The sequence below is a fragment of the Labeo rohita genome, chromosome 1 (assembly GCF_022985175.1).
Source record: "Labeo rohita strain BAU-BD-2019 chromosome 1, IGBB_LRoh.1.0, whole genome shotgun sequence".
Classification (NCBI taxonomy): Eukaryota; Metazoa; Chordata; class Actinopteri; order Cypriniformes; family Cyprinidae; genus Labeo; species Labeo rohita.
In genome coordinates, this window is record NC_066869.1 from 50,197,487 (window position 1) to 50,224,931 (window position 27,445).

The 27,445-nt window shown below is 43.3% G+C and overlaps 1 protein-coding gene across 4 annotated transcripts; it reads right to left on the minus strand.

The window, feature by feature from the left end:
- Positions 1-215: 215 nt before the first annotated feature.
- Positions 216-25,865, minus strand: LOC127166237 (growth hormone receptor). Of its 4 annotated transcripts, XM_051111344.1 has the most exons (9): positions 25,585-25,860; positions 11,519-11,613; positions 4,360-4,477; positions 4,075-4,244; positions 2,859-3,037; positions 2,603-2,756; positions 2,423-2,510; positions 1,608-1,677; positions 216-1,419 (listed from the first exon to the last, which is right to left on the minus strand). In XM_051111344.1, exons 2-9 carry the CDS (start codon positions 11,604-11,606, stop codon positions 802-804), a joined length of 1,485 nt encoding a protein of 494 aa, XP_050967301.1. In that variant the 5' UTR covers positions 11,607-11,613; positions 25,585-25,860; the 3' UTR covers positions 216-801. The 4 variants fall into 4 exon arrangements, with proteins under 4 accessions (XP_050967301.1, XP_050967317.1, XP_050967306.1 ...); XM_051111360.1 differs by lacking the exon at positions 4,075-4,244 and having other exon boundaries at positions 25,585-25,864; XM_051111349.1 differs by lacking the exon at positions 11,519-11,613.
- Positions 25,866-27,445: the final 1,580 nt, after the last annotated feature.

Sequence of the window (27,445 nt, forward strand, 5' to 3'; positions counted from 1 at the left end):
CTCCATTTATCTGGTGATTTTCTCACGTTTCTCTCTGCTGACGTGTACCGCAGTCAAGAAAAGCACCATATTTAACGGTCTGATGTGATCTACTTTCACTAAGGGTCTGCTTACACCTGGTCACTTCATGTGTTTGATCAGGGTTGGGAGTCCGGCCCTCCAGGACCGCGTTTGCCCGTGCCCGGTCTGGGATTTCTAAGGAACTACAGTGACTATTTCATTGAACGACAACCATAATGGTGACACATAATGACACATAATCAGAAGTGGGCCACGGATAAGTATTACGACCTCAACCGCCTGAAAAATCTTATTTACACGAGGAGAAAATATGCATCTGAATAGTAGCAAAATAATTTACATGACTTTCTCTAATATCAAAAATACACGTTTTCACATACTAAAATCAATGAATATGATTTAAATCACATTCAGTCCATCCATCCATCGTCAGTGCGCTGTTGCTTTAATTGAGCACGAGCAAAACTAGACTTTGGTGCCAAAACACCTGCTGCTCTTCTGCCGCTGATCCGACACACTGATCTCGCTTCAGTGAGAACAACCTCGTTTCTTAAAGTGCTGTGAAAAAATATGCACTGCGGATGCTTGTGCTGTGAATCAGGCGTCCCGCGTGCTCATTCTGAACCGAAACAACAGCCCTGCCTTCTGTCGAGGCAAACCAGCACAGACTGCGTGATTCGTGGACTGTGTCAGTGTGCGTATGCGTATGTGTGTGATTGTACGTCGCACGTGCGTTACCGGACGCATCTGCGGCTCCTGGAGCGGTTGCTGATTCCGCGCTCAGTTCGTGTCTGATGAAAGAGGTAGCAAAGGCACGGCAGCATCGCTCGGGTCCGATTCGCCGCTGCTCAACAGTGCCTCCATCTGCTTCTCCAGCAGCGCCGACAGCTGGCTGCTTTTGTCCGCGCCGTCGTCCGCTTCGTCTTTGAACTGCAGGTAGGGTGTGTTTTTCAGCGCGTCGGGCAGACAGGGCACCAGGTGCAGCGCCCCGCCGGGCATCACGCCGTTCACGCACGTGTAGAAATCCTGAGGCGGCGGCGGCGGCTGCGCGGGGACGGGGTTTAGAATCATGCTGTAGTCCATGCCTGGGACGGACATGAGCTCCGGGTGGGCGGGGCCAGGGTCTGGAGGAGGCGTGGCTCCCCCGCAGTAGGAGGCGGGGCCGAGGCAGTAAGGCGCAGGACTGCAGCTCGTCTGAACAGGCGGTTGTACTTCGGGGCGGGCGACGTGCTGAGCGATCGGCGCGTCCTCGTGTTTATACTGCGCCGGTAAGCTGCTGGGCGTCGCGGCCGGACACGCGTCCACGCTCACCTGGTACCACGTCTCCATGCTGTACTGCGGCGGCTTGTAGCCGTGAAAGCTGGAGAAATGACGATTGATCTCGTCAATCTTCCCCTTCTGGAGGAACAAGAAAGAACAGAGAGAACAGAAGGTGAAGCAGGTGCTTCTTCAAATTCAGTTCCTAATAAATAATGCAGCAGTGTTGTGCTGGTTTGACGTTGCTGTGCGAATGCAGTACTAGTGAAGGTTGATCTAAACACTGCTAATAACTCTGAGCTGGTCTGTGTGGTGTGTGACTGTCAAACCTTCAGAAGAACCGGTTCAATCCCTCGGATGCGTGGTTTGGGAATCGGCGGCAGGAGGAACGATTTAATTCTGCGGGCAGAACACGAGCAGAGAAAGACGTCAGTGAGGCGGTCCGTTAAATGAGGACAATCCACAAAATATCCAATATACGTATTTTAATCGAACCCACACACAAACCCTTGCAGAAAACAATTCAAAAATCTTTATTTACTTTATTTTGATACCAAAATGAGGACATGTCCTAGGAGGTTTGGTCTCAAGTAAACACACACATGCTTTGGTTTTGGTATCTTCGTCAGGATTTGTAACCGTAGACTGCTATTGTTTTTATACTGACCTAACAGTATTTTCTCTCTCCTGAACTCTTAGGCTCACAGAAACCTTCTTTGCAATTTTTAAGTGTCAGATAAACACAGTTTTTTTTTTTTTTTTTATGTTTATTAATCTACTTCCCCAAAATGCAGGCGATCATAGGTATATGAATTCTTTCGCTTTCTTGTTTTTCTTACAGAATTTTTTCCTCATGTATTGTTTTGTTACTGTCATGTACACGTGTGTCTCCAGTGTTGTGTTTTCTGTGTTTCTCAAAGCTAAGCTTGGTATTCAACAGGTTTTTACTCAAACTAAGAGAAAATGTCGACAAGACGACTGCGTATTTGTGACTCTTTGTGACTGAACCGAACATTCGATCGAGTCTCTGGATCCACGTTCCCACGTGACCCGATGACGCAGATCTACCGATCCACCCGTGTGATTCACGTCGACAGTGTGTCGATACTGAGACCAGAGCGACGAGCTCCATGACGTCACTGACCTCTTGCCTCGCGGGGCGATGCCCAAACCCACGACGAGGAAGGCCATGATGGCGATGCTGGTCACGAGGATCAAGGCCAACATCCGATCTGAGAGACAGACAGACAGAGCGACATTTAGAGCTGTGATTTTCGCTCGTAACAGAAGGGTCCTGTGTGTGTGTTTCTCTGAGTGTGTGTACCGGACAGTGGTCTGCCGTTGATGGTGATGTTGATGGACTCGCTCCACGCGCTCCAGTGTTTGCTGTTGGCGGAGCGGCAGCGCACCATGAACTCGTACTTTCCCACCGGCAGATCCAACAGCTCCACGTGGGGCTCGCGCAAACGCTCCTTCATCTACAAGCACAGATCGCACTCTTCAATCACAAGTCCTCAAACTAAAATGTTTGTCTTCATTTCTGTCCGTTATTACTATGAAAACTGAGACTCGTGTCGTACCTTCCAGTTGTCCGGCTGAGCGAAGTGTCTGTAGCGCAGCTCGTAGATGAGCGTAATCCATCCCTCTCGCACTTGAGACTCGACCGGATACGACCAGGACAGCAGAACGCTGCGGCCCGATTCACCCACGCTCTCGTTCAGCATGATGTACGTCAGGTTAAAGGGCGGGTCGATCTCCACTGGGGACGGAAGCGCATGAGACTCATTAACAAACACGATGAAACATCAAACCTCAGGAGACACCAAGAACACATGAAGACAAACTAAGCTGTGAAAGCCTGAACAGTGTGGAGAACCAGAGGAAGCGTTTTCAGTTCCCCAAAGATCCTTTCAGTGGTCAGTCTTAAAAAAAACAAACATTTTTTTTCCAATGTCTGAAGAACATTTTAGTAATCTAAAGAATATTTTCCACTATTCGCTCTGGTTCCTCTTTGTTGCATGGCTGAGAACGCTCCTTTTGGAACCTTTATTTAAAAGAGTGTATGAATGTGTACTGTGAAGGATTACTCCACTTCCACAACAAAAAAAAATGACAGATAATGTACTCAAGCCCTTGTCATCCAAGACGTTTGTGTCTTTCTTTCTTCAGTCATGAAGAAATTATGTTTTTTGAGGAAAACATTTCAGGATTTCTCTCCATACAGTGGATTGCTATGGTGCCCCCAAATCTGAACTTCCTAAATGTAGTTTAAATGCAGCTTCAAAGGCTCTAAACGATCTCAGCCGAGGAAGAAGGGTCTTATCTAGTGAAACGATCAGTTATTTTCTAAAACAAATTACAATTGATATACTTTTTAACATTCTTAAAATTATTATTTGAAATTATTAAAAAAAACTCATTTCTGTAGGACTGAAGAAAGAAAGACATGAACATCTGGGATGACAAGGGGGTGAGTACATTATCTGTACATTTGTGTTCTGGAAGCGAGCTAATCCTTTAAAGGTTCTTCAAGGACACACTGATATCAGTAAAGGACCTTCATTTTTAAGAGTGCGTGGCGAGATAAACACACAGACTCTTTGGGATGTCTCAGTATCTGCTATGAGAACACTGCATGACGTATGTATGCTAGGTTGAAAAAGATCAATAAATGTATGTGCCAAGCTCAGTGGATGAAACCGCAGCAACACAATATTCTGTTGTTTAAGAGCATTGGTGATGTTTCCTATGTCAGTGGTGCATTGAAGCAGCTGTGATTTCGGTGTGATGCGTCACCTATATCAGCCACGTCCACGCAGTGTTTGTGGGAGGCGACGGGCCCCGTGCGCGTGTGCGCCGTCACGTTCATGCAGTACACCTCCCAGACCTGAGTGTGTTTGACATCGAAGAAGCAGCTGTTGATGCCGCCTGTCACGTAATCGGGACACTCCTGAGGAGCTCTCTCACTGCGGGACGACATGCCACGTGTTCACCGATCGTTTCGTCATCTCATCACCAGCAGTATTTACACGCTACATAGTGGTGTAAAGTTTAAAGTGTAAAGTTTGATGCACATCTCACCCCGTGGTGTACAGGAGCGTGTAGGTGACGTTGTCCTGATTCGCGATCGGACGCCACCAGCAGGTGAAGATCTCCATGTTGGGCGAGCGGCAGCGGTAAATATACGGCCTTGTTCCATCTGCAATGTAAGAAACAATGACTTCAGATCTCAGTGAAGACGTTTATTTCAGTGTAGCAGTGACAAAGTACATCCTCAACTCAAAACTTTTTAAAAGAGGTCATGAACTGAGAAATCAAAATTCCCTTGATCTTTTGACATATAAGAGAACAATGTACTGTCAAAACATCCTGTAAGTTTCAAAACTCAAAACTTTCTTGTTAATCTAAAAACAGCAGCTTATATTCAAGTCAGTCTGCCAAGACGACAGCTTATGGAATGCACCACTCTATGATGTAACAGTGTGCCAAACACCGCCTCCACAGAAGATGATCCATGCCTGCTTCTAGTACTGCCTGTTTAGCCCCGCCCACCGAATCTACATCTACATCACTGCCTGTTTAGCCCCGCCCACCGAATCTACATCTACATCACTGCCTGTTTAGCCCCGCCCACCGAATCTACATCTACATCACTGCCTGTTTAGCCCCGCCCACCGAATCTACATCTACATCACTGCCTGTTTAGCCCCGCCCACCGAATCTACATCTACATCACTGCCTGTTTAGCCCCACCCACCGATTTACGCTTGTAGTGTAAATAACAAGAAAGGGAATGCAGATCTACACAGAAAGCAAACGACAAAGATGGCTCCAAATACAACAAGACGCTGTGCAGTGCCAAGTTGTGGAAAAACACTGTTTGCATTGTCTTCCTTCTTTTCCCAAGACTAGCAGTTCCAGACCACGTCAGTAAGAACTCGGTCCTTTGTTCACTTCATTTTACCGTGAATTTGTTTACAAACAAGGCACAGTTCAGCGCAAAATATTCAGAACCACTGAAACTAAAAAAAGACGATGCTGCGCTGGCTATATTGAGGGGGATTAAAAACAGGACAGAAAAGCCTATTGCTTCTGAATTCTGATGTTTTTTGATGTAAAAATCTTGATAACATTATAAGTGGACCTCAGAGAGCAGTACAAAATAATAAGACGTCCATGACCCCTTTAAAGTCAAGTCACATTCAGCTTTAATGATAAGTCTGTAAGTGTTCTGTTTATCGGAAGCACGTGCTGCGGTTTTGTCGTCTACTGCTTTAAATACTGGAGCTTTTTAATATCAGGTGGATTCTGACTGGCTGGCGATGTTTTTATCATTCCTCAGCTGGAAATAAATGTTTGAGAAGTGATTTGTAGGTGATTCCACTGATTATAGTTGTATGAATTTCTTCTCTTTGAGCAGTTATTAAAACTTTACACTTGTCCAAGCATCTCAGGACAGGACTGCCGCACCGCTGAAGCGTTGAGCGTTTCGGTCAGCGCGACTAAATTAGATGATCCACAACACGACAGAGCAGCCGGTCTTCGATCAGCAGCTCTTCCACAAACGCTTAACCAACCTTCCACCACACCCTTAAACCAACACACACACTCAGATTTGTTTTTGTGAACTGTGGGGACATTCCATAGGCGTAATGTTTTTTATACTGTACAAACTGTATTTTCTATCGCCCTACACCAACCCTACACCTAAACCTAGTCCTCACGGGAAACTGTGCACATTTTTACTTTCTTCAAAAAAAAAAAAACTCGTTCTGTATGATTTATACGGCTTTTGAAAAATGGGGACATGGGGCGATGTCCTCACAAGTCACCCTCTCCTTGTAATACCTATGTCATACCCATGTCATTATACAAACTTGTGTCCTGATATGTCAAAAACACACACACACACATCTTCTCTGCATTTCTCCTCTTCTACAGCTTCCTAATCTCGCTGTTCAGTGAACCTCATATTGTATATTCAGAATAAGGTTGGCTCCTTGACAAATTGCTTTTGTCCCTCTTTTGTAAGTCGCTTTGGATAAAAGCCTTTGCTACATGCAGAAACGTAAAATGTTATCGTTATCATCCTTAAGGCAAATGGCCCTTTTCTGGGCCCTTTTCCCAGAACTGGGCCCCTGACTGAGCCTGTTTTCTCCCAAGATAATTTTTTTCTCTATTCTGTCATCGATGACCTAGGTGGGGACACTTGATATTTGGCAATATTGTAGACTTGACTGCACAGACACTATTGGAAGAGAACTGAGCCGATGTGATGATGGCATCACTGAATCAATGATGAACTGACTTGCACTGACATATTGACTGTTTAAGGTCTCTTGTCCTCTGTATAGAGCTGCATTACAGCAGAATTGAATTTCGTTTGCATCATTGACGCACCGTTCTCCTGATTATCACTGTAAAGCTGCTTTGACACAATCTCTGTTGTGTAAAACACTTTAGAAATAAAAGTGAATTGACTTTCCTTAATGTAAATAAAGCTGCTCTCCTGTTCAGACGACGGGTCCCTGCTCTCATTCGACCGTTGTTGACCATTTCGCTCAGGATCCGAAACAACTCTGAAATCTGAAACAACTCAAGTGTTGACCTAGATCGTGTCGTGTCAAATCAAATCAAGCAAATCAAACTCTTTGGGTGTATGTGTTTTTCACAGATAAGTGGAATTTTATGGCACGGTGTTGTAAACTCTTGCTACAACATCAAATGCGGACATAACACAACATTATAAGGAAGAACAACTTATCTTGGGCAGTTAAGGACAATTAAAAAACAGATTCTTGATTGCTCAATCCCCAGTGATCTGATAACAGCACCCGTACACCCCACTGACAGTAGCGCTAGTAGTCGACCATTAGCGCAACACAGAACACACTCATGGTCCTACTGGACCTCTTGTAATTGGACACCGGTAGTGGGCGGAGCAGAGCTGCATGTGACTTTGATTGACAGTCACATTCAAATATCCCGCCTGAACATTTGATTCACGGCTGCGGCTCGAATGCGCCGAGTTAAACGCGCTAATAGGATCAAGCGCGTACTATCGACAGATACTGATTCGCTTATTATATAGACACGAGTTCAGTTGCTGAGAGCAGAGCTCAACACAAACACTCCATTAAGCAGGTTCCTCTGCTGTTAAAGGGCATCAGGCGCCTTCAGCCCGTTTGAGATTATGACATGTGGGCTAATGCTAGCAACTATGCTAATCTGATTTGGCCGCTACGCATTCCTAGGAAACACAGACACAGAGAACGCGTTGTGAGCGAGTAATAAACACAGCAATGAGCGGTTAAAAACGGCTTAAAGGTTCAGCAAAGTTTGTAGAGTTCATACAGAATTACTGGAGAGGCTGCTTGAGTTTAGATGGGTCAGTTTGTACATGAGGTTATTAAAGAAGGTCATACAAACACATCAAAATACAACAACATTTCATACATGAGGCAAAAACAACAACGATATAAGAATATAAATCTCAGTTCACGTTAAACTCTTAAACGACAGCAAGGCTGAGAATGAACACTGACACGCACACACGTTAAATTTGTGTGAATTGTAAGGACTTTCCTTACAGAAAACATCTCTGCACTGTTGCACTTTCAGATAAACATCGATCAATATTTTTAAATGATGGCCGGCCCCCACAATGTCAAAAATTCCATGTTTTTCTATCCTTGTGGGGACATTTAGTTCCCACAATGTAGCATAAACAAGAACACACACACACACACAGTTTTATGAAGCAGAGAAAACCAATTTGGACTGGAACTCCAGTGACGGAGCCTCATGACTACACAGATTACAGATCCAGCGCTGATCTCGGGTCAGCGATCGCAGCCCTCTGGTCTCCATGGTGACCCGTCTTCATCTGAGACGACCTCGTGACCTTTCACGCAACAAACGCATTTTGAATCATCCAGCGATTTCACAGTCAAACGAGCTCTTCATGTCACTCAAACAGCAGAAAAACACGAAAACCACCTGCAGAAATACCACATCATGAACACGTCTTCATCCGAACGCCTGTGAATCAGGTCATCGCATCTGGCATCGAGCCGCGTTTCAGCGCACGGCCTTCAAAACACAGACGAGTTTTAGCAAAACACTGACGGTTAATTTGGTTTGCGCCAAGACTCGGTTCTGGCATCACTTTAGACGCAAACTTAAACTAAAAACGATGGAGGAAACTGCCGAAGCGTGTCATCTACACACAGAAGTCAGCAAATAATGATTCAGACACACGTCCAAACGCTCATCCGTCATCGGTCGGTCAGTCAGACAGCTCCGCCCCAAACTCAGGGGATTGGAAGTTGACATGTCGCTCAAACAAACAGATGAATGTTGTGAAAACGTCACAGAATCACAGTGTTTCGCTCTTAGACTAAAGACAGCGATTCTCAACATGAAACTGACACTGCAGATGAACATCTCAGCATCTGTGAAAGCAGGACAGTCTTCATCGAGGACGGTCTGTTTATGGAGTTCATGTTTCTGAACAGGTCGATTACATGCGGTCACCGGCGTCGCCCTGGGCAACAGCGGTCAGCCAATCACGAGAGCTCAGGAGGAGGGGGAGTCGACGGTGTTCCTCTTCACCTCTGCAGATTCGGCATCACATGTTCCGTCTAACACCCGCTCATTTAATGTGATTTCAGTTGTTTTGAGAGTGCTTTTGTTGATCAGCATCTCTCAGCTCCTCTGGACCAGCAGTAGAAAGTCATAATTCACCCATCTGCAAATTAAGGACAGTCTAAAAGTCACAAAGTCATGGCATTAAACGCAAAACATGATGTTCTTCCTCAGTATTTCTGCCTTGTTTTCCAGTACAAATATCTAAACATCCTTAGATCAAGATCAACATTAACTTGAGATGCAAAATGAACAAATAAACTCTTGCTTTCTGAGAATTTAACTAAATTAAGTGTACGATTAGAACAAGAACAAAAATCTGCCAATGGGCTCAGAAAAATCAACGTAATTCAAAGGGAAAACAAGCTTTCATTCCCCATTGGCAGATATTGTTTCTCCAGTAAATGGATCTTGATTTAGGCATCTTTGGACAGTTTTTAGACAATCTTTAGACTGGAAATCAAGACAGAAATTCTGAGGAAGAACAGCAACTTTTTGCAGTTTAATCAGGAGGTTTATCAGAAGCCCTTATTTCCATGTTCTAGTGTTTGTGAGATATTCAAGCCATAAGCTGTTTTTTTTTTTTCTGGGGTGTAAAATGAATTAAAGAGTCATGGAGACCTGATGAAAGTTATATTTTGAAGTAATCAAACAAGACATTTACATATGGAGACCGTAATGCGTTCAGTCTCTGGATGCGCCATAATCCTGCTTCAGCCCCCGCGGGTGAGTTAAGGACTCCAGTCTGGTGGTTTAATATTTACTAACCTGCTACATTTGCCTCAAACAACCTGTCATCGTACGGTGATGTCACACGTGAAAAGTAAACCTGAGGAAAACTTGAAACCAGAGCAGATTGAGCCTAAGGAAATAGGATCACAACATACTGGTACTACTACCAACAATTTGTTTGACAACACTGCATTTGTGCATCAGAGCTGATGTGAAGTCACTCAGCGTCGCACGTCCCAGCCGTTTTCCACAGAAGCTCTCGACCCGGAGACACGTGGCAAATGATTCAGCGTCAGGAAGCGGAAAACGCTCGCGAGTGAGAGACGCGCAGAATCGATTCCTAGAAATAATCTGGGCGTGGATCTCTTGTAACAAAGAGAGACAGGACAAACATGATCCTTCGCATTTCTTCGCCATTCCACTCAATCCCGAACTGGAAAAACTGGCCTTTACTCAGCACACGTTACTAGTGCTGCTTACTCCGATTAGAAACAAACCGTGCTGAAGCTTGTTCATCCACCTCAGGAACTCCAAGCCAATCCCGTTTTAGTCTTTTTCCTTCATCGATTCAGTGTTTTTCTCATCCTCAGCTCTCTCTAGCGAACTAACTAACCCATCTGAGCTGTCAAACTAATCAACAGCGTCTCTTCCCATCACGCCTCGGCGCTCGTCTGGAACACCCGTTGGGTTTTTCTGCCTCGTGCGCATCAGAATGTATAATTCAAGATAGACGGCTCGTGTAAAAATGATTTATTTAGGACGCGCTGGTGCCTACAGCGAGTTCATCGTGGCATCAGACCGATCGCATCAGCACAACCAAAACACCTACAAGTGTTTAAAACACATTCACCACAACATACCAGAACAAACAGCTCTATAAATGGAGTGAACTCTCTTGACACGTGTAATCTGATTGTGATTTATAGATTTCTCCATCATACTGCTGATTTACAGTCCTGATCCCGATAATGAGCAGTAACAAAGTTTATTCACATCGAATCGCTGACTGCGTTTACTTGCAAGGTGTTTACAAACGTCCCATTAAAACAGACATATTCTCCACACCAGTGAATATTGAATATTGTCCACATCAGACTAACAAATAATGGCAATGCCAGCAAATGAACATCTGAATGTAAGGCAGCGTGCAGACGCACCGGACGACCGCTGCAGCAAACGCACCGGTGCAGAGGTTGATACTGAGGGAAGTCTTACGTAACTGCGCAGATTTGGCTCATTTAAGATCATCTAGGATTTCTTCAGCAGGTAAAGGCATGTGTGTCTTATGGAGACTAATTATATCTGTTTGAACTAGATGTTTCCCTCGTGTCATTACATAAGCTGCACGTTTCTATTTCATCTGTTTATATATTTATCTCCACTAATAATGTAAGAGATGCATAACATGAAGAACTCGATGTTCCCGTCGCTCTCGCAGGATGTGAGCGACTGAGCAAATAACTCGTACTTTCCATTAGAACATCGTTCCGTTAAATCCCGCCTACGGAAATACGAATTGTTGGGGGGTGGGTAGGGACTAGGTGGGGAATTAGCCTAACTTTAGCGATGCAGCGCAGAGAGACGCAAGCATTGACTAGCGTGGCCGCGTCAGAGCCGTAACGCGCCGCAGACGTGTGCAGTGTGTGGTAAGAGATTTATTCATCATACAGTGTAGATAGCTTCACCTATAACACGAGGGTTTTTTTTAAAATGCATAAACTTGCACTAGAATAGGCTAGGCTGATCAGTGATGATGTTAGGCTGCTTTTAGCCTTATGCTGGTTTGGGGCAATGAAACTACGTATGTAAAATAAATAAATTAGCACAATAATGTCATGTATCAGGCGTGTTGTTCACTCACCGTCCTGCAGGGCGGCGGCGCGTGTGGACGGCTGCAGCGCTGCAGAGACCGTCGTCCAGTGGAGCGTCAGGAGCAGAAAGCACAGCATCACGCGTCTGCAACACAAACACACGCGTCAGCGGATACACGCTTCACTGCACGTCACCTAACAGTCCAATTCAAGTTTATTTGCAGTGCTTTTATCAATAATGCTTTACAGAAAGTGCATGTTTTTATACTACAGTCCAGAGTAGAAACGATTCCCCAACATCTTCATCCACGATCACACATGACGCACACACATACGTGTAACATTTAGACAGAGAGCGAAACGCACAATATGCACAATGTCAACATAATGATGATGTTTCAAATGTCAACTCATTTTACACATGTACAACTTCAGAGACATACAGTGTATTTACAAAGCCTGCGATCTGTTGACAAAGGCTGGTGGGAACTGGAAATACTGGAACCTTCATGCCAGGAAATGCCACACACACTCAGTGTTTATTTTTAAATGATGGTGAAACCGTACGGCAAAACGTATCCATTCAGCCACTGACTGTTTGCTGGAATTATCACGATTATAAAGAATGTGAAATCACACACAAGTGAATGTAAAGCACTTTTAACCAGTTTGATGATGCATTTCCACATTCATTCAGCTGGTAAATCTAAATAGTCACCACTGGACAACCTTCCCAAACTGCCATTATAGCTCATTATTAATAATGCTTCAATTACCAAAATAAAAAAAGGTTGAAAAGGGCACACTGTGCATTAACATTCGCTCTGGCTTCGTATTCCACCTCTGTGAAAACACAGTTCATTAACAAAACAGTAAAATCAAATCTCTGAACACAAATTCAATATTTAGTCATTCTCAGTAGAGGATTTGTTACCGTATGTGCATTAAAGACGGCTCTGTCATGATTTACTCGCCTGCATGTCCTTCAAACCTGTATGACTTGAAACATAAAAGAAGATATTCTGATGAACACTGTGAACCAAACAACTTTGGACCGTATTGACATTCACTGTATGGACAAATAAAGACATTGTTTGGAATACCCTGAACGTCTGTAAAGTCAGACCGGTTTGGAAGGACGTGAGGGAGAGTAAATGAATGCTCAAAGTCTAAATATAAAAAGAAGATGTGCACAAACATGTTGAAGTGAATGGCTTTCATTTACTTCAGTCTCATCCTCATGATCATACGTCAGTGACATGAAAGTCTTGAAGAATAAAGAGTGAATTTACACACACACACACACACACACACACACACACGCGTGTCTCCTCTGATGCTGAGAGTCATGAGATTGATCACAGGACTCGGCCGTCCGTCGCCTGCAGCCTCACTGACCCACATTACACACAGTCCGTTTGACAAGACGAACACAAACATTCATTACTGATGAAGACGAGATGAGCAAACGATCGCTCTGACCTTCACAGCATTAAACAGCATTAAACAACAACTACTGCTGTGATTACAGAAACAGCCTTCTTCCATCTTAGAAGCACTACCAAGTTACAAAACATGACCTGTTTCTGATGCAGAAAAGCTAGTTCACGCATTCATGACCTCTAGACTGGACTATTGTAATGCACTACTAGGTGTTTGTCCTGCATCTTCAATAAACAAGCTACAGAGAGTCCAAAATGCAGCTGCTAGAGTCCTTACCAGGTCAAGAAAATATGATCATATTACCCCAATTTCAAAGTCTCTGCACTGGCTACTTATTAGGTTCCGCATCAGCTACAAAATAGCACTTCTTACCTATAAGGCACTTAACAGTTTAGTTCCTGCGTACCTAACTAGTCTTCTACCACGCTACAATCCATCACGCTCCCTAAGGTCACAAAACTCTGGACTGTTGGTAGTTCCTAGGATAGCAAAGTCCACTAAAGGAGGTGGAGCTTTTTCACATTTGGCTCCCAAACTCTGGAACAGCCTTCCTGATAACGTTCGGGGTTCAGACACACTCTCTCTGTTTAAATCTAGATTAAAGACACATCTTTTTAGCCAAGCATTCAAATAATGCATCTCATAAACTTTTCCTGCAGTTATATCTGATCAAATGTTCATTATTAATCTTTTAGCTCTGGTTGAACAAATCTTTCTTTTCTTAGTTTGAACAGCAGCTACGCTAATTATGTTCCCATTTGTTCTCTGTTTCTGCCATGGGATTGACATCGCGTGGTAACGAGGAATTCACAAGCTCCAGTGTGGATCCAGAACACTTAAGAAGAGATGATGAAAACCCCACAGAGGACTTCAGATGATGCCAACCCTGAAAACATACAGCACTACCGAATTCTGCTACTAATTTATGGTGTTCTTTGTCTGTTTATGTCATTAATTAATCTTTACCACACATCTCTGCCATATGTACATCAACTTGACATAGTCAACACTAGTAAGCTACTACTAAATATATTGTAAAAACTTTAATTTGCTGTAAAGTTGCTTTGCAACGCTATGTATCGTGAAAAGCGCTATACAAATACATTTGAAATGAATTGAATTTTAGAAAACCTGCATCACTAACAGTAGCCTACAATAACTGTACTTGACTATCTGTTAACACTAACAAATAACACACAGATGACATCAGAGGTGAAATGAGGAATGATGTTATGATGAAGAATCATGAGGACAAACATGATGAATCAATCACAATGAGAGCAGAGTCATTTGTCTGTTAACATCAGAGACTCTTTCAGTCACATCAGATCACATCTGCTGCAGAAACGCCAAAAGCCAGGGCATGAAATATTCGTAACAGGGCCGTAATCGCACACTTAATCTCCGCACCGTTTCCTCAAAAGACCAAAGTTTGATCTAATAAAGTTACACAAAAGCAGAGTGACGACACGCATGTGTTACAAAAGCGTCTTTAATTGGTAAAGCCCCGTAATGAAAGCCGCGATTGTGCTGAACGGAGCGCTGTCGTGTTCACGTATGTGGACGTTTGGTGGGGCATGACGGGATTGCTAACGCTCTCTCCGCACACGCTGGTCATTATCTGTTTGAACCTAGACGTGCTCGATGATCCCAGACGCACAAACGCAAATAGAAAAAACACCTTTGCTGAGCGAACTCAGTCTCTGAAAGCCGCTCGACTAAAGCTTTTCCAATATCTGGAGGAGCTTAAGAGCTTAAAAAGAACAGCAAGAATGACGAGAGATTTACCGCCCGCCGCTATTGTCACCGGATTACACGGCACCGCGGATAATCTGTATTCTCCCATCAATCCAGGGACACTACTAACCAGTACCGGCACTGCTAACTCAACTACACAATCGGTATGGGCCGATAATCAAGTAATGTAATCAAATACTTGAAACTCATCATTCAAACGGTAAATTCTCAAATCAAAGAGATTTCAGCGCATTCCAAGAACAGTCTGTACAAATACGGCCCAATATACCATGATCGAATTTCACGTCTTGATTTTCACAGGTGTTTACATGTATTTTTAATGATGCATTATGCATTACTTACCGTCTGCTAGGACATCATCCGTTCATTTCAAACATATTTCATTTCTTATCACGTGGCAGCGTCACGTTGTGGCGACTGGAAGAAACGAGCGGAGGTGAAGATCGATGCGCAGGTCGTTTAATGAAGTGACAAAGAGTAACGCTTAACAACAATAAAGCTACAGAATTATAGCCACTATAAATCCACAGAGTGTCTCCTAATATGGATGATTGGTGTGAAAGTACTGTATTTTATCAGGCCTATTACAACAGCTTTCGTTTCAGTGTTTGTTTATTAGATTATCAATGAACCAAACTACAGTGTTAGAGTAAAAGCAGCCGAATCAGGGAGTGTGAGACTTGTAACCGGTTAAGACGGATCTCTCCCAACCAGACACCATTTGTTTCCATCCCATCTTGTCCACGAAGGTGCAGATTATCTGAGTTTGAACAGGGTCAGACGTCCAGATCGGGCCGCACGCGCTCACTGACCACATTCATCAGCCAGATGGACGTCTAGAGTCGAGCTCACGCCAGCGACAACACACTCCATTGATTAGCTGCCGAATAAGCTGCTTTTGTCTGCTGAGGGTCATAATGACAAAAAACAAACACGTCTCATGTACACACACAGACGACGGCACTGTGGTTACACATCTGAGCCGAAAATCAGCAGACATCAACGCTCTCCTTCAACTTTGTCAGTGGCTAATTACGCAAGTGTTAGAAAGGTGTAAATAGTGCAGCAAGACACTGTTAACAGCAAACAGCAACACATAGTGCAGCATCTGCAAACAGTGAAAGATGCTGTTTGCACAGTCCGTAAACAGAAGTGATGTGTTAGCAGAATTAAAGGGAAAATATCCGAGTGGGGGTCAGTCAGTGGGTGGGGTGAGTCCTAAAGTAGTGGTCTAGTTAACCTGGTATTGTACATTAGGCATATCACTGGCTCTATGATGAATTGTTGCTTTGCTAAATGTCGCTAAATCCATACATGTAAACGTGAGAGAAAATGACTTTTTCTTTAATGCTTTGACTATGTGCTCTCAGTGTAAACAGACCCTCCTGCTGTAAACTTCATGAACGCATGTCAAACGTGCAGAGCGTCGAGGACACGAGCGCCGCTGACGCGTGCTTTTCTCCCACATGGCAAAAAATGTGTATTAAATATATATGCAAAATAGATGTTAAACAAGCTTAAGTGAAGCTTAAGAAAATATATTTTGAAAATTGAACCTGAATTTAGTTTCAACCTTTATGTAGCAAAATATATTTCAGGGGCAAGAAAATACATTTCCAATCTTACTGTAGCCTACATCTAGACTGAATGTAAATGTGGACGGAATAAACTACTAAAGACCAAAACTAAATTTAATAATTTAGTTAATAATGTTACATTTTTTATATATATATTGTAATATTGCAAAAAAAAAAAAAAAAAAAAAAAGAAACATCAGCGTATGTTCTTTGCTGAATTTGATTTAAATGTATCACACATTACAAATAACAAATAGCTTTTCTTCAAATGTGACTTGGATTGAAATATATAAATATATAGGGCAAAATATAAATGCTTTAGATTATTTAATAAAAAACATCAGAATCTTTACCATCTGAGTGCACTAATGCTAACCAACCTAACTCACCTAACCTCTAACAGTTTAACTTTGCACTGCAAGAGAGCGACAAACCCCTGGTGTGCACCACAGATGTCAGACGGTCAGACTTTGTCGAAGGTGTCACCGATGCAAAGTTCACTTTTACATGTTGTTTGAACATTAATGTGTGTTGGCAGTGTGTGCACACAACCACCCTATAATGACAAAAATCCACCCAGTGGTTTTTAATTAATCTGTAAAAATAATATCCCCTTTTTCAAATCGAGCCGTTCTCATCTTCTTGTCTTTGTGACATCACACCCACAGAGGCCGCTCCCACGATAGATTGATTAGACCCGCCCTGAACGAGCAGTAACCGTCCGATCGCCATTGTTTCGATGCCGGAGCAGGGACGTAGACAGGATGGCTCCTAAGCCATTGAGGTGTTGTGTTGCTGGATGTAATAATGAACACAGTGGTCGTCATTTACTCCCGACATCTGAGCCGCTGAAGATGCAGTGGATTACGTTTGTTTGTGAAGGGAATGCGCCTCCCGATCTACATATATCCGTCTATGTTCACGCAAATCATTCGTGATCCAGCTTCACTTACAGCAGTCCTAATAACGTGCTAGTTAGCAAGGCTAAATGCTGCTAAAGTAAACAGAGCGGGGCTCGTCGCGCCACAGAAGAGAGGGGCGGGGCGAGCAGAGCTCATCTGCATTTAAAGGAACATGCAACAGAATGGGCTGATTTCTGCAGAGCTGATTTTGACATGGTAAAAAGGGTGTTTTTTACACTACCTTCGAAAATTTTTAACCAAAGCATATTAGAGACTTTTCATTAAGACCCTAAAGAATCATATCAACTTGTGGAAAATGGGCATCCGATGACCCCTTTAAGACTTTGTGTCTCTTCACCAGGGACACGTTGCCGTCGAACCAACCCCTATCAGCCTAGTCAGACAACCGTCACACGCTGATGGCCAAAACATGCGGCTTTCACTGAACCACATCCTCATGTGGAGGCGTAATAGAGCGAGTAATAAAGACAGGCAGAGGCTGTGAACGGCAGCGATATTCATGAAGCAGAGCTGCTCGTGCGCGTGAGAGCATCACGTTCACGGCCGGCGTCTCCGAATGTGCTTCACACTCACTCAGGTATCGCTGGAGATCCGCTGCATGTGAGCACTAAAGCCGCTTCTGGTCTACTTTGCACCTAATTGTCTTTGGGCTTTAGGTTACTAGGGCAACATCTGACACCAGAATCTGCTGCTTCACGATCAAACCTCCTGCCGCAACGCCAGCCAATCACAACCTGAGCGTGTGAGGAAAACACGCGGAAACACCTGAAAATCACAGCAGCCACTCATGTTGATCATTACGCTGCATACTGACATGGTTTCTGAAGCGAGTGATAGTTAATGTGTGTTAAAGCTGAAAACAGCCAATAAAGCCCAGCACAACCTGTGAATATTTATACGGGAGAATCTCACAAACGCAGACTTGGTCAGAAAATAAGTAAAATCACACCGAATAGTAAAAATAAGCATGTATAATGATCATCAAGCCTATTTTAGACATTTGACAGCCTGCTGTTTTTTTGTGGTAATAACTGAAGTATAGGCAGTGCAACAAACATACCATGATGTGTAAACATTTAAGGATTTACAGAAGATCTAGTCATTATTTTCAAGAGTAAGAATGTGTGGGGTGTTTAGTCGTCAAGGAACTAAAATAATAAATCTCACAATGCACATAATGTTCTTGAAAACAGGATTAATTTTCATTAAGCAACACTTAATCCGTTATTTTCTTGCTTTGGGGTTTAACGTAAGCTGGACGCGGCATTCTCGGCTTTATGAGATTCACACGGACGGGCAGGTTCGTTTCCAAACGGCGTACGCACACAGAAACGAACAACACGAGTGTAAATAATTGAATCTGTCGGTTTTCTTCCTTCAGGCCCGAGACTCACGTAACGGAGCGAGAACGATGAAAGAGAAATAATTATGTGTTTCTCTGCTCTTCGACTCACAAATATAAGAGTCTGATGTTCTCGAAGGCGACTATAAACACTACAAAACACACAACGAGCTTTCTGTAATATCAGCTCTCTGTTTTAGATCCAAACGTCACATGCTTGCTGACTATGGGATTATTTTTGTGCCAATAAGAATGAACGTAACTTTATAAAACTGAACGTAACTTTCCAATAAACGATCAAAAATATGCCACTGCAAAAGAAGAAAAACACAATGAAAATGAAAAAATGAACTCAGTCGCACGAATTTAACATGCTCTTCAAATATGCTTCATTCTTTGTTAATGATTTTCAAAGAATCGTTTTCACGAATCATGGATTCTGAATGCGTTGCCACAACTTTCGCTTACGCTTCGCAAATTTTCGTTTGCTGTTTTGGCACAAACCTCTCGTGGGGGCGGGCTTAACAGCGATCTACTCTGATTGGCTAATGAGCTTTTGATGGACAGTTGCTCTCTGAACTGGAAGCACGGACGGTGACGTCAGTGGCGCAATACGTCGTGCTTTGTTTATAGAAACTATCAGAACTGTTGCACACTGTACATGAATAAAACTTTTATCGATGTTATTGATTAACGTTACTTTAGCAACACGAACCTACTTCAAGCTGCCCTGAGGGACAAGCTGAGGTGGAAGATGATGCTGCTCCGTGTCTTTCCTGGGAGCTCATCTTTAGAAACTAAGAGACGACCATAGGTGAAATACTAATAACATTAATACTTAATATAAACAAAGCACGACGTATTGCACACCGCAACAACTTTCCAATATGTGCGCCACTGACGTCACCGTCCGTGCTTCCAGGTCAGAGAGCAACTGTCCATCAAAAGCTCATTAGCCAATCAGAGTAGATCGCTGTTAAGCCCGCCCCCACGAGAGGTTTGTGCCAAAACAGCAAACGAAAATTTGCGAAGCGTAAGCGAAAGTTGTGGCAACGCATTCAGAATCCATGATTCGCGAAAACGATTCTTTGAAAATCATTAACAAAGAATGAAGCATATTTGAAGAGCATGTTAAATTCGTGCGACTGAGTTCATTTTTTCATTTTCATTGTGTTTTTCTTCTTTTGCAGTGGCATATTTTTGATCGTTTCTTGGAAAGTTACGTTCAGTTTTATAAAGTTACGTTCATTCTTATTGGCACAAAAATAATCCCATAGCTGACACGCATCCTGTACGAGGAACAAACAACATGAGGATCCGTGACATAAATACATATCATGATTTTAATGTCGCGTCGGCGGCAGGCTTATCTTGGAGTTATGCTAAAATAAATATATTTAACATTTACACAAGATCTAAATTCAATCCGTTAGACATTTCTCTGAGTAAAAACATCATCATGTACATCAGAAACGACCTAACCCAAAGTCCTGCTCATTATTTGGGATGCAGATTTGATAAAAACAGTTGGATTTTGTTGGATTTTCTGAACGGTGTGCATTCATCATGATTTCATTTGACACACAAACTCGAACTACAGTAGTCAACATTTGTGGATCATAAAAGTTCATCAAAGCTGACCTAATGCCAGAACGGGCATTGTTTTGGTTTTAGGACAACTTTGATGAAAGGTTTTGATCCACTTCAAATGTTGACTACTGTATATTACCTCCATCAGCCATGTGAATGCAAATCAAAGACAGAATGAAATGAACCTTCTATAATCAAGTGTTTTATGTCCGAACGGGATCCAGAAACACACAGTCATGACAGCGACGACACTGGATCCATTTTCAAGTGCTTATTGCACCATAGATTTACATTCACAGCAATGGAGGAACGCCAGCTATTCTTCAAAGAGCCATCTGTATGCGGAGATATATATAACGTTGGGTTTATCAGAAAGCTAGATATAGGAAATGAAGCAGAGCAGAGAAGAGTTTTCCCCCCTTCAGATGCATCTGTAGAAATGAAAGCGGACAGACTCTGAGATCAGCAGGACTGAGTTCCTTCGAAACGCTTGAGACGGAGCCGGCGTTCGGTTATTACGCCAGCCGCCGCTTCGGCACATACACATTAAACCACTGAACATCTCTTCCTGTCCTTCCTGAGCCTGACTCTTCGTCGCTCATTGACTTCATCATCTAATATGATGTTTATGTGCTCCATCATTAAACATTAAACATCTCCTATCGCTCACAGCAAACATTACTCTCTGAAAAGGCAAACGTCTGCTCGTTTACTCTTCAGCCAGCCGCGGTAGCGTGTGCCGACGTCGGACAGGGCCGTGTGCATCTCGCACACACACGCCGCGTGAAGTGACGTGCTGCGTTGCATGTGTGCCGTGTTCATAAAGACGACTTCGCAGGTGAGACAATGGAAGAGCCCAGACACTTACAGCGGATCATATGACAGCGGCTTACAAACAGGCCGGAATGTTCTGGAAACTCAGCACGTCCCCGTGAACGAGACTAAAACCCGTCAGACCAGATTCACTCTACTAACTAACAACTCATTATGAAACACTTCCAGCTCTACAAAACCCTTCATTACACGTCCCTACGTACGTGTGCACAGACTGAACCGTTTCAAGCGTGAACACACTTTCTCCCCGGCTACCGCTTGTATTTCCGCTCGCATGTTTCTGAGTCGACGGAGGCTGAATTCAGCAGAAGCTGTGAAACACCTTCGTCATCACTGCAAACACAGCAGGATTTATACTGTCATTCACGAAGCTTTCTGAGGGAAAAAAGCTTTTAAAGGTACACGAGTTACTGTGATCAGTCTCTATACTCTGAAAGTGAGAACAGCTCTGTGTTCACTGTGTGTTTTTTATTATGAATATAATAAATCTGTGAATTCAAAACACATCTGTCTGTCTCTAAAGCTGAACATGTAAGTGTTTGTCATCATGTTGATACTGTACGTTTCAGTGTCCGAAACAAACATGCATTTGATACAAACACACTAAACATACAAAAACAATCCTGTTTGTCCTGCTGATTGTGACAGAAACGCTGTGTGTTTTTCTTTGTCTACGGATTCTCACAAAGTCCTGTCGTCGGTTTTTATTGTAGAACAGACAGTGAACCTACTGTAAATCTACTGTCAATAGCAAAATAACAACGCCGCTCTTTTCTATACCACAAAAACACGTGCCAATCGCCGGTTCTCCCATTCACGAGTGATTTCCTTCAGTTGTAAAAAAAGTCATTCATTGTCACAAATACAACTACTAAGTTGTTAATAGCGTTTTTTAAAAAAACTGACCACCGAACAAAGCAGAACCAGCACCGGTGAAGCATCGATATACAATCATGCCATAAAAATCACTTCCAGGCCTGAATCTGAAGGGTTTGAGCTATTTATGTCATGCAGGAAAAGTCAAGAAAAATCAATAGCTTTCAGACGCATTTCACTGTCCACTGAGGCATGTGGACACATCAGCGGACAGTCAACATTTCCATCGGGGTCAGTGAGAACCGCTGAACCATACGGCGCACGCACACACACCTCACTGTCATCCGATAAAAACCTGCTCTCCATAATCCTGGATCTTTCTGGAGCAGAAGAGTGTGCGAGACGCATTAACGCTCCCTGCGATCTGACCCGGCCGCAGATGAAGACAACAAGCTGACCTTTAGTGTCCCAGCGGACCCCTGAACAACGCAGACGACAAACCTTAATGAAGATATCAGATACAGCGTCTCCGACGAGGACAAACGGCCTCTTTCATCTCAAAACGAATCAACAGGCTGTTTCTCATTATGCGCTCAACTGACATCTGTTAGCGTCATCCGCTCAACCTTCTGGAAATAAAAATCTCATTCACGTTCTCTAACGAGAAACTAATTTAATGATAATGTAGAACGATCTCCACCGGCTCTGAGGATGTTCATAAAATCACGTCTAATAGACGAACCCTCAGTCAAGCTTTATTTCTACGGCACTTTATACAGCACAGATCGTCTCAAAGCAGCTTCGCAGAGATAAACAAGAAAATAACGACCAGTTTTCAATCATGGAAACGCAATTATGGAGAGAATCCAGATACTGCTGTAAAACAGCTCTAGTGTCATTATTCAGATCAAGTAAGTGCAGTGTTGGTTCAGTTCAGAGTTTAAAAACAATGCGAAGTTTTTAAAACCAGTTCGGAGCAGTTCCTGTTACCATGGAAGCATCGACTGCGGTGAAACGATCAGCAGCGACGAGTCGATCACATCAAACGCTGCAGAACCGAGTAATAATCGAGTCAACCTCCCTATAACGAACTGGTTTATACTATATCGAAGCACCGGAAGTCTTTACTGGAGCAAATCAAATGCCATCAAACACAAGAAAACACATCACGACTGAGGCTTCGCTGATTCACAGCTGAAGACTTGGAAACAAACACTGCTTCAAAGATCAGCTGTGATTGTGTCAGGTTCTGTATATGCTGTAAATACACGCATGTCTATATTGTGAAGTCATGCAAACCGCCACCATCCACACGAACCAGGTCTGTGTCACCGCCTCCGGCAGCTTTACTTATCAGTGTCAAAGTGTGTGTGTCCAATCAAATGGCATTTTAACACAAATTCATTCGGTAGAACTGGATCAAATAATAGAGATGTCAACATGGACTCGCTGAGTGAGGCCCTCGATTCAAAAACGTCAACCAAACAAAACCACACATGATGAAAGACTACACGAGGCGGACGACACCGAATACGGCTCCACTCGTTAAACTCCGTTTGTGCTGAACACAGGTCAGTTGCTGCATCTCTAATGATAATATTAACGTCAGTGTTCGAGCTGAAGATTATTCAACGTAAAACCACCGGTTCGCACGGTACATCCTGAGCACCAAAGTAACGAAATAAAATGATATCTGCTCCAGTTCTTTTCTACCATCTTTGACTGTCCCTCCATGTGAGGTGTGGAGCAAGTCTGTGAATGTCATTATTATCCGGTCCAGTTCAAGACAAACAAGGTGTGTCTCACTGCTTCATGAACCAACAAACCAAAGCACATGGCAAAACCACACCACTGTATCCACACACTCGATGTTATAGGCAGAATGAGGCAGCATGCTCAAACACGTTCACACCTCATTTGTTTGTGCAAACGTCTCTTAGAATAACCCTGAGGAGACATTCACCTTCTTAAACACACCGGTAGCTCCTCATCGCAGCCCAGTCGTTTGCGTGTCTGTCTGCTTCTCTATCGTATTTGAGGAATCGTTACAGAATAACTAATAACAGGACAGTGAACTAGCTGTCCGATGAGCAATAAATCAGTGAGTGAGGTCAGCAAATGATTTCATACTTTTAACAACAACAACAAACTAATTCAAAGACAAATTAAGAGCAAACCAGCATCACAAATCAGCTGCTGTCAGAATCCCCAGATTACACACAGTGTAAACATTACATGCAAAACATTATTTGCTTATATATATATATATATATATATAAGCTGCTGATTTGATTATTTTCAGTTAAAAAAAACTGAATAAGACAGGAAGAAAGTGCCCACTGAAAATCTCATCTCAAGAATGTCTCAGTTTGATCAGATCTTTTGGAACTTAAATCACAGGACACAAAAAACACAATGACATTTAACTGGCGGGAAGGTAAAAGTGTTTCAGTATGAAGGTAAATGATACTTTTTAAAAAAAGAACTATGATATCAGAGGTTGAACAAGTTCTTTTCTCGTGTTATTTTATATTGCATGCACTGATGACTAAGAGCAGGAAAATAGAGCAGAAAATAGAATCCATCTGGATTTCAAGTTGACTTTAAAAATCAGGTCAGCAAAGCAGTGAATTCTGCTTAAGTGGGAGAGGTTATGTACGTTTGCATGTATGTGTGTGTGTGTGTGTGTGTGTGTGAGAGAGAGAGAGAGAGACTAGGGATGTGTGTTGGTGATTGGCGCTATCTGCCTCACACAAGCGCGTGTTGGTCCCGATCGTTTCAGCTCGACACATGATCGACCCCTGCGTGACACTCCTGCCGATTCCTGCGCTGCTGCCGCTGATTGGCTCTTGATAAGTGTTATCACGGATGGCTTGTGTCGTTGTGTAGTTTGCTCTTCGGTTGTTGCTTCTGAGAAACCGGACGGAGCGCAACGCGCCTCAGGCCGCGAGCCGACAGAGAGAGAGAGTTTCGATTAGCACAACAGGTTATTCTCCCTCACACACACACACACACACTCGCTTCGGAAGCTTTATTAATGAGGACTTGATAGAATCAATGATAATGACACTGACTCGCCCTGCAGCTCAAACTAACCCTCACTCAAACCTGTTGACACTATTAGCTTCACAGCAAAACAGGATTTGACCGATGAAACCCTTCGTGCTTTCGCGTTTTTATAGTTACTTATCACACACCCCGACAATATTTATTTACGTTCCTTCATATGACATCTGATGAGGCTTTGCTTCCACACAAATATACAGAGAACAACTCAATTTAACGACAGAGATCGACTGAACGCGTCTGTCGAAGCTGTTCGGATACCGACCGTCGAGAATAAACGCGACGCGTTATGTTTTATTTCGTTTTATTAATATGTACTGTGCCTGGTAACAGATGCCAGACATTATATTCGGGATTACACCCGTATTGTTGTTCAAACAAAAAGAGGACAAAACCCCAGGCTTTTTCAACTTTCAGAGGTGAAATAATGAAACTCGCAATCGGTGGATTCTCAGTGGAAACGCGTCTAATGACACATTTGCTTTCCTCGAGTCCCGAAGAGAATCGTGTATTCTGTATTATATAAAGCAATAGCTGACTGACATCCAAATGAATATCAGTTGAAAACACGGTGTGTGTGTCAAATGACATCCGTTCAAGTGAAAGAAAAAGTATAAACGTGACTTTTATAAGCAGCTCAAAGCACAAACAACATCAGTCCAAATAAAATAAAAAATAAAGGCGGAAATTTCGCCTGCAAGTGTCGTGAAGTGTCTCAGCTCTTATGTTCAGATGTTAAAGCCCGTTTGTTAGAAAGAGTGCCTCACCTTCTCACAAATCCTGGAAATCGTTCCTGAATTGCCTAGAAACCATGAAAGCAGCCGCGATCCCCTTACGAACCGCGACCGTCCGCGATACGAACGGCGGCAGCAGCGGACCCGCGGCTCCGTGTTTCCTTCAGTCGTTCGGTAGAGTCCGGAGCTGCTCGCGTCTGAACAGCCGATCTGCGTCGCTCCACCTGATCATCGCACGTCATCCAGCCGCCGCCGCGCCGCGCCGCTCGCATTGGTCGCTCGTTTTCCACACCGCACTGATGTCAGGAGGAGCCGCGCAGGTAAAAACGGATGCGACACACGATGGACATCCGATCCCACGACGCATCCGCCGATTTACACGCACAATCAAAGCACACGAACGTAAGAGTGGAACCGGGGCTAGTTGTCACACATATTTACAATACATATTTCATGTGTTGTCATAATGTGAACACATCAATAAAATCTGCTGGAAATGTGAACAATTCATAATAACATGAACATTACTTTGTTTTACTTCTGGGATTTCTAATATAGCCTTATATCTTCACCTAGACAAAGAATGTACGAGGAAATTATGTATCACCTTACATCTATGGCAGTATCGCTCTTGTCATATATGTCATACATTACTTTCCACACGGGAAGAAACTGCTTGTTATAGCAATGCTTTCGTATGGCGAAACATCTGTCACATCAGTCAAGAGTCACTATATGATGAAGGTAGATCTGAACTGAAAGATCAGTCTGTGTTCACAGGATATGGGCCTTTTTTAATGTCAGGAAGGGGGCACGTTGTCACTTGTTTTATACATTGTATTTTATCTGTGGATTTTAGCCAAAACAACGCCTTTGTGTTTGTTCTGTGCTACTGCCTCATAAACTGTTTTGTGTGCTGCTGAAAACCATATAATCTTCAGTAAAACACATGTGTTTTGTAGTCTAGACTATACGCTTTGAGTCATACAGAAAATGACTTTCAGAAAATATTCGAAGCATAAACACGTGACAGCTAGCCCCGTCCCCATCATGTCAGGTCGATTCGGTATTGTTTATCGATATCAGACGTCACGTGACTCGGAATCAACTGGATTTATTAGACGAACGGCCGCTTTTCACTGGAGCGCATCGGAATAAACAGCCTCCCAGAAACCCGGTGATCATCTCGTGAACGGGACTGAAGAAGATGTCATTTATTTTATTTTGAACAAAGAGAGACAGAAAGAGCTCAAACACTACATTATGAAGTCGATGCCCGAACAGCTTTATTTGAGTTCAGATCAAAATGACGCCGGACCCTCCATTAGCGTTATTGATGTTTTAAGGAGGACGTACGAGCTCAAAACGCACGCTGAAATAATGAAAGCAGACGGAGATTTGGACATCACTCATGGATCGGAATGACGGGAACACGAGTGTGTCCCAGCAACGCTCAGCATCGGAAAGGGAGCGAGATGAGACAGACTCTTCATGCAGGCAGTCATTCAGACGACGGCAGCAACGACAGATGAGTGAAAAACTGGAATATTGCGCTGCTGAACTTTGCTCTGCGGTGCTGGCGATGAGTCAGACGTCGCAGGGGATGCAGATGCATTAGAGGGCAAAAGTCCAGACAAAGTGTTTTACGATTCATAATCCAGGCCTCAGTCTGCAGTACTTCACTTGTTTCGAAGGCTGTGATTGAAAGCAGGTCAGATGAACGGAATAAACTCCTCAGATCGGCCAGGTTTAAAATAACCCAGTAATGATGCACGCGAGCAGCTCGAGCTGTAATTATCAGTTCGTTCTCACAGAACAAACCACTCATGCAGAAGTGATCAGGATGGATGTTTAGCACTGAACACAATCGAGACGCACACATTAACACCGCAGA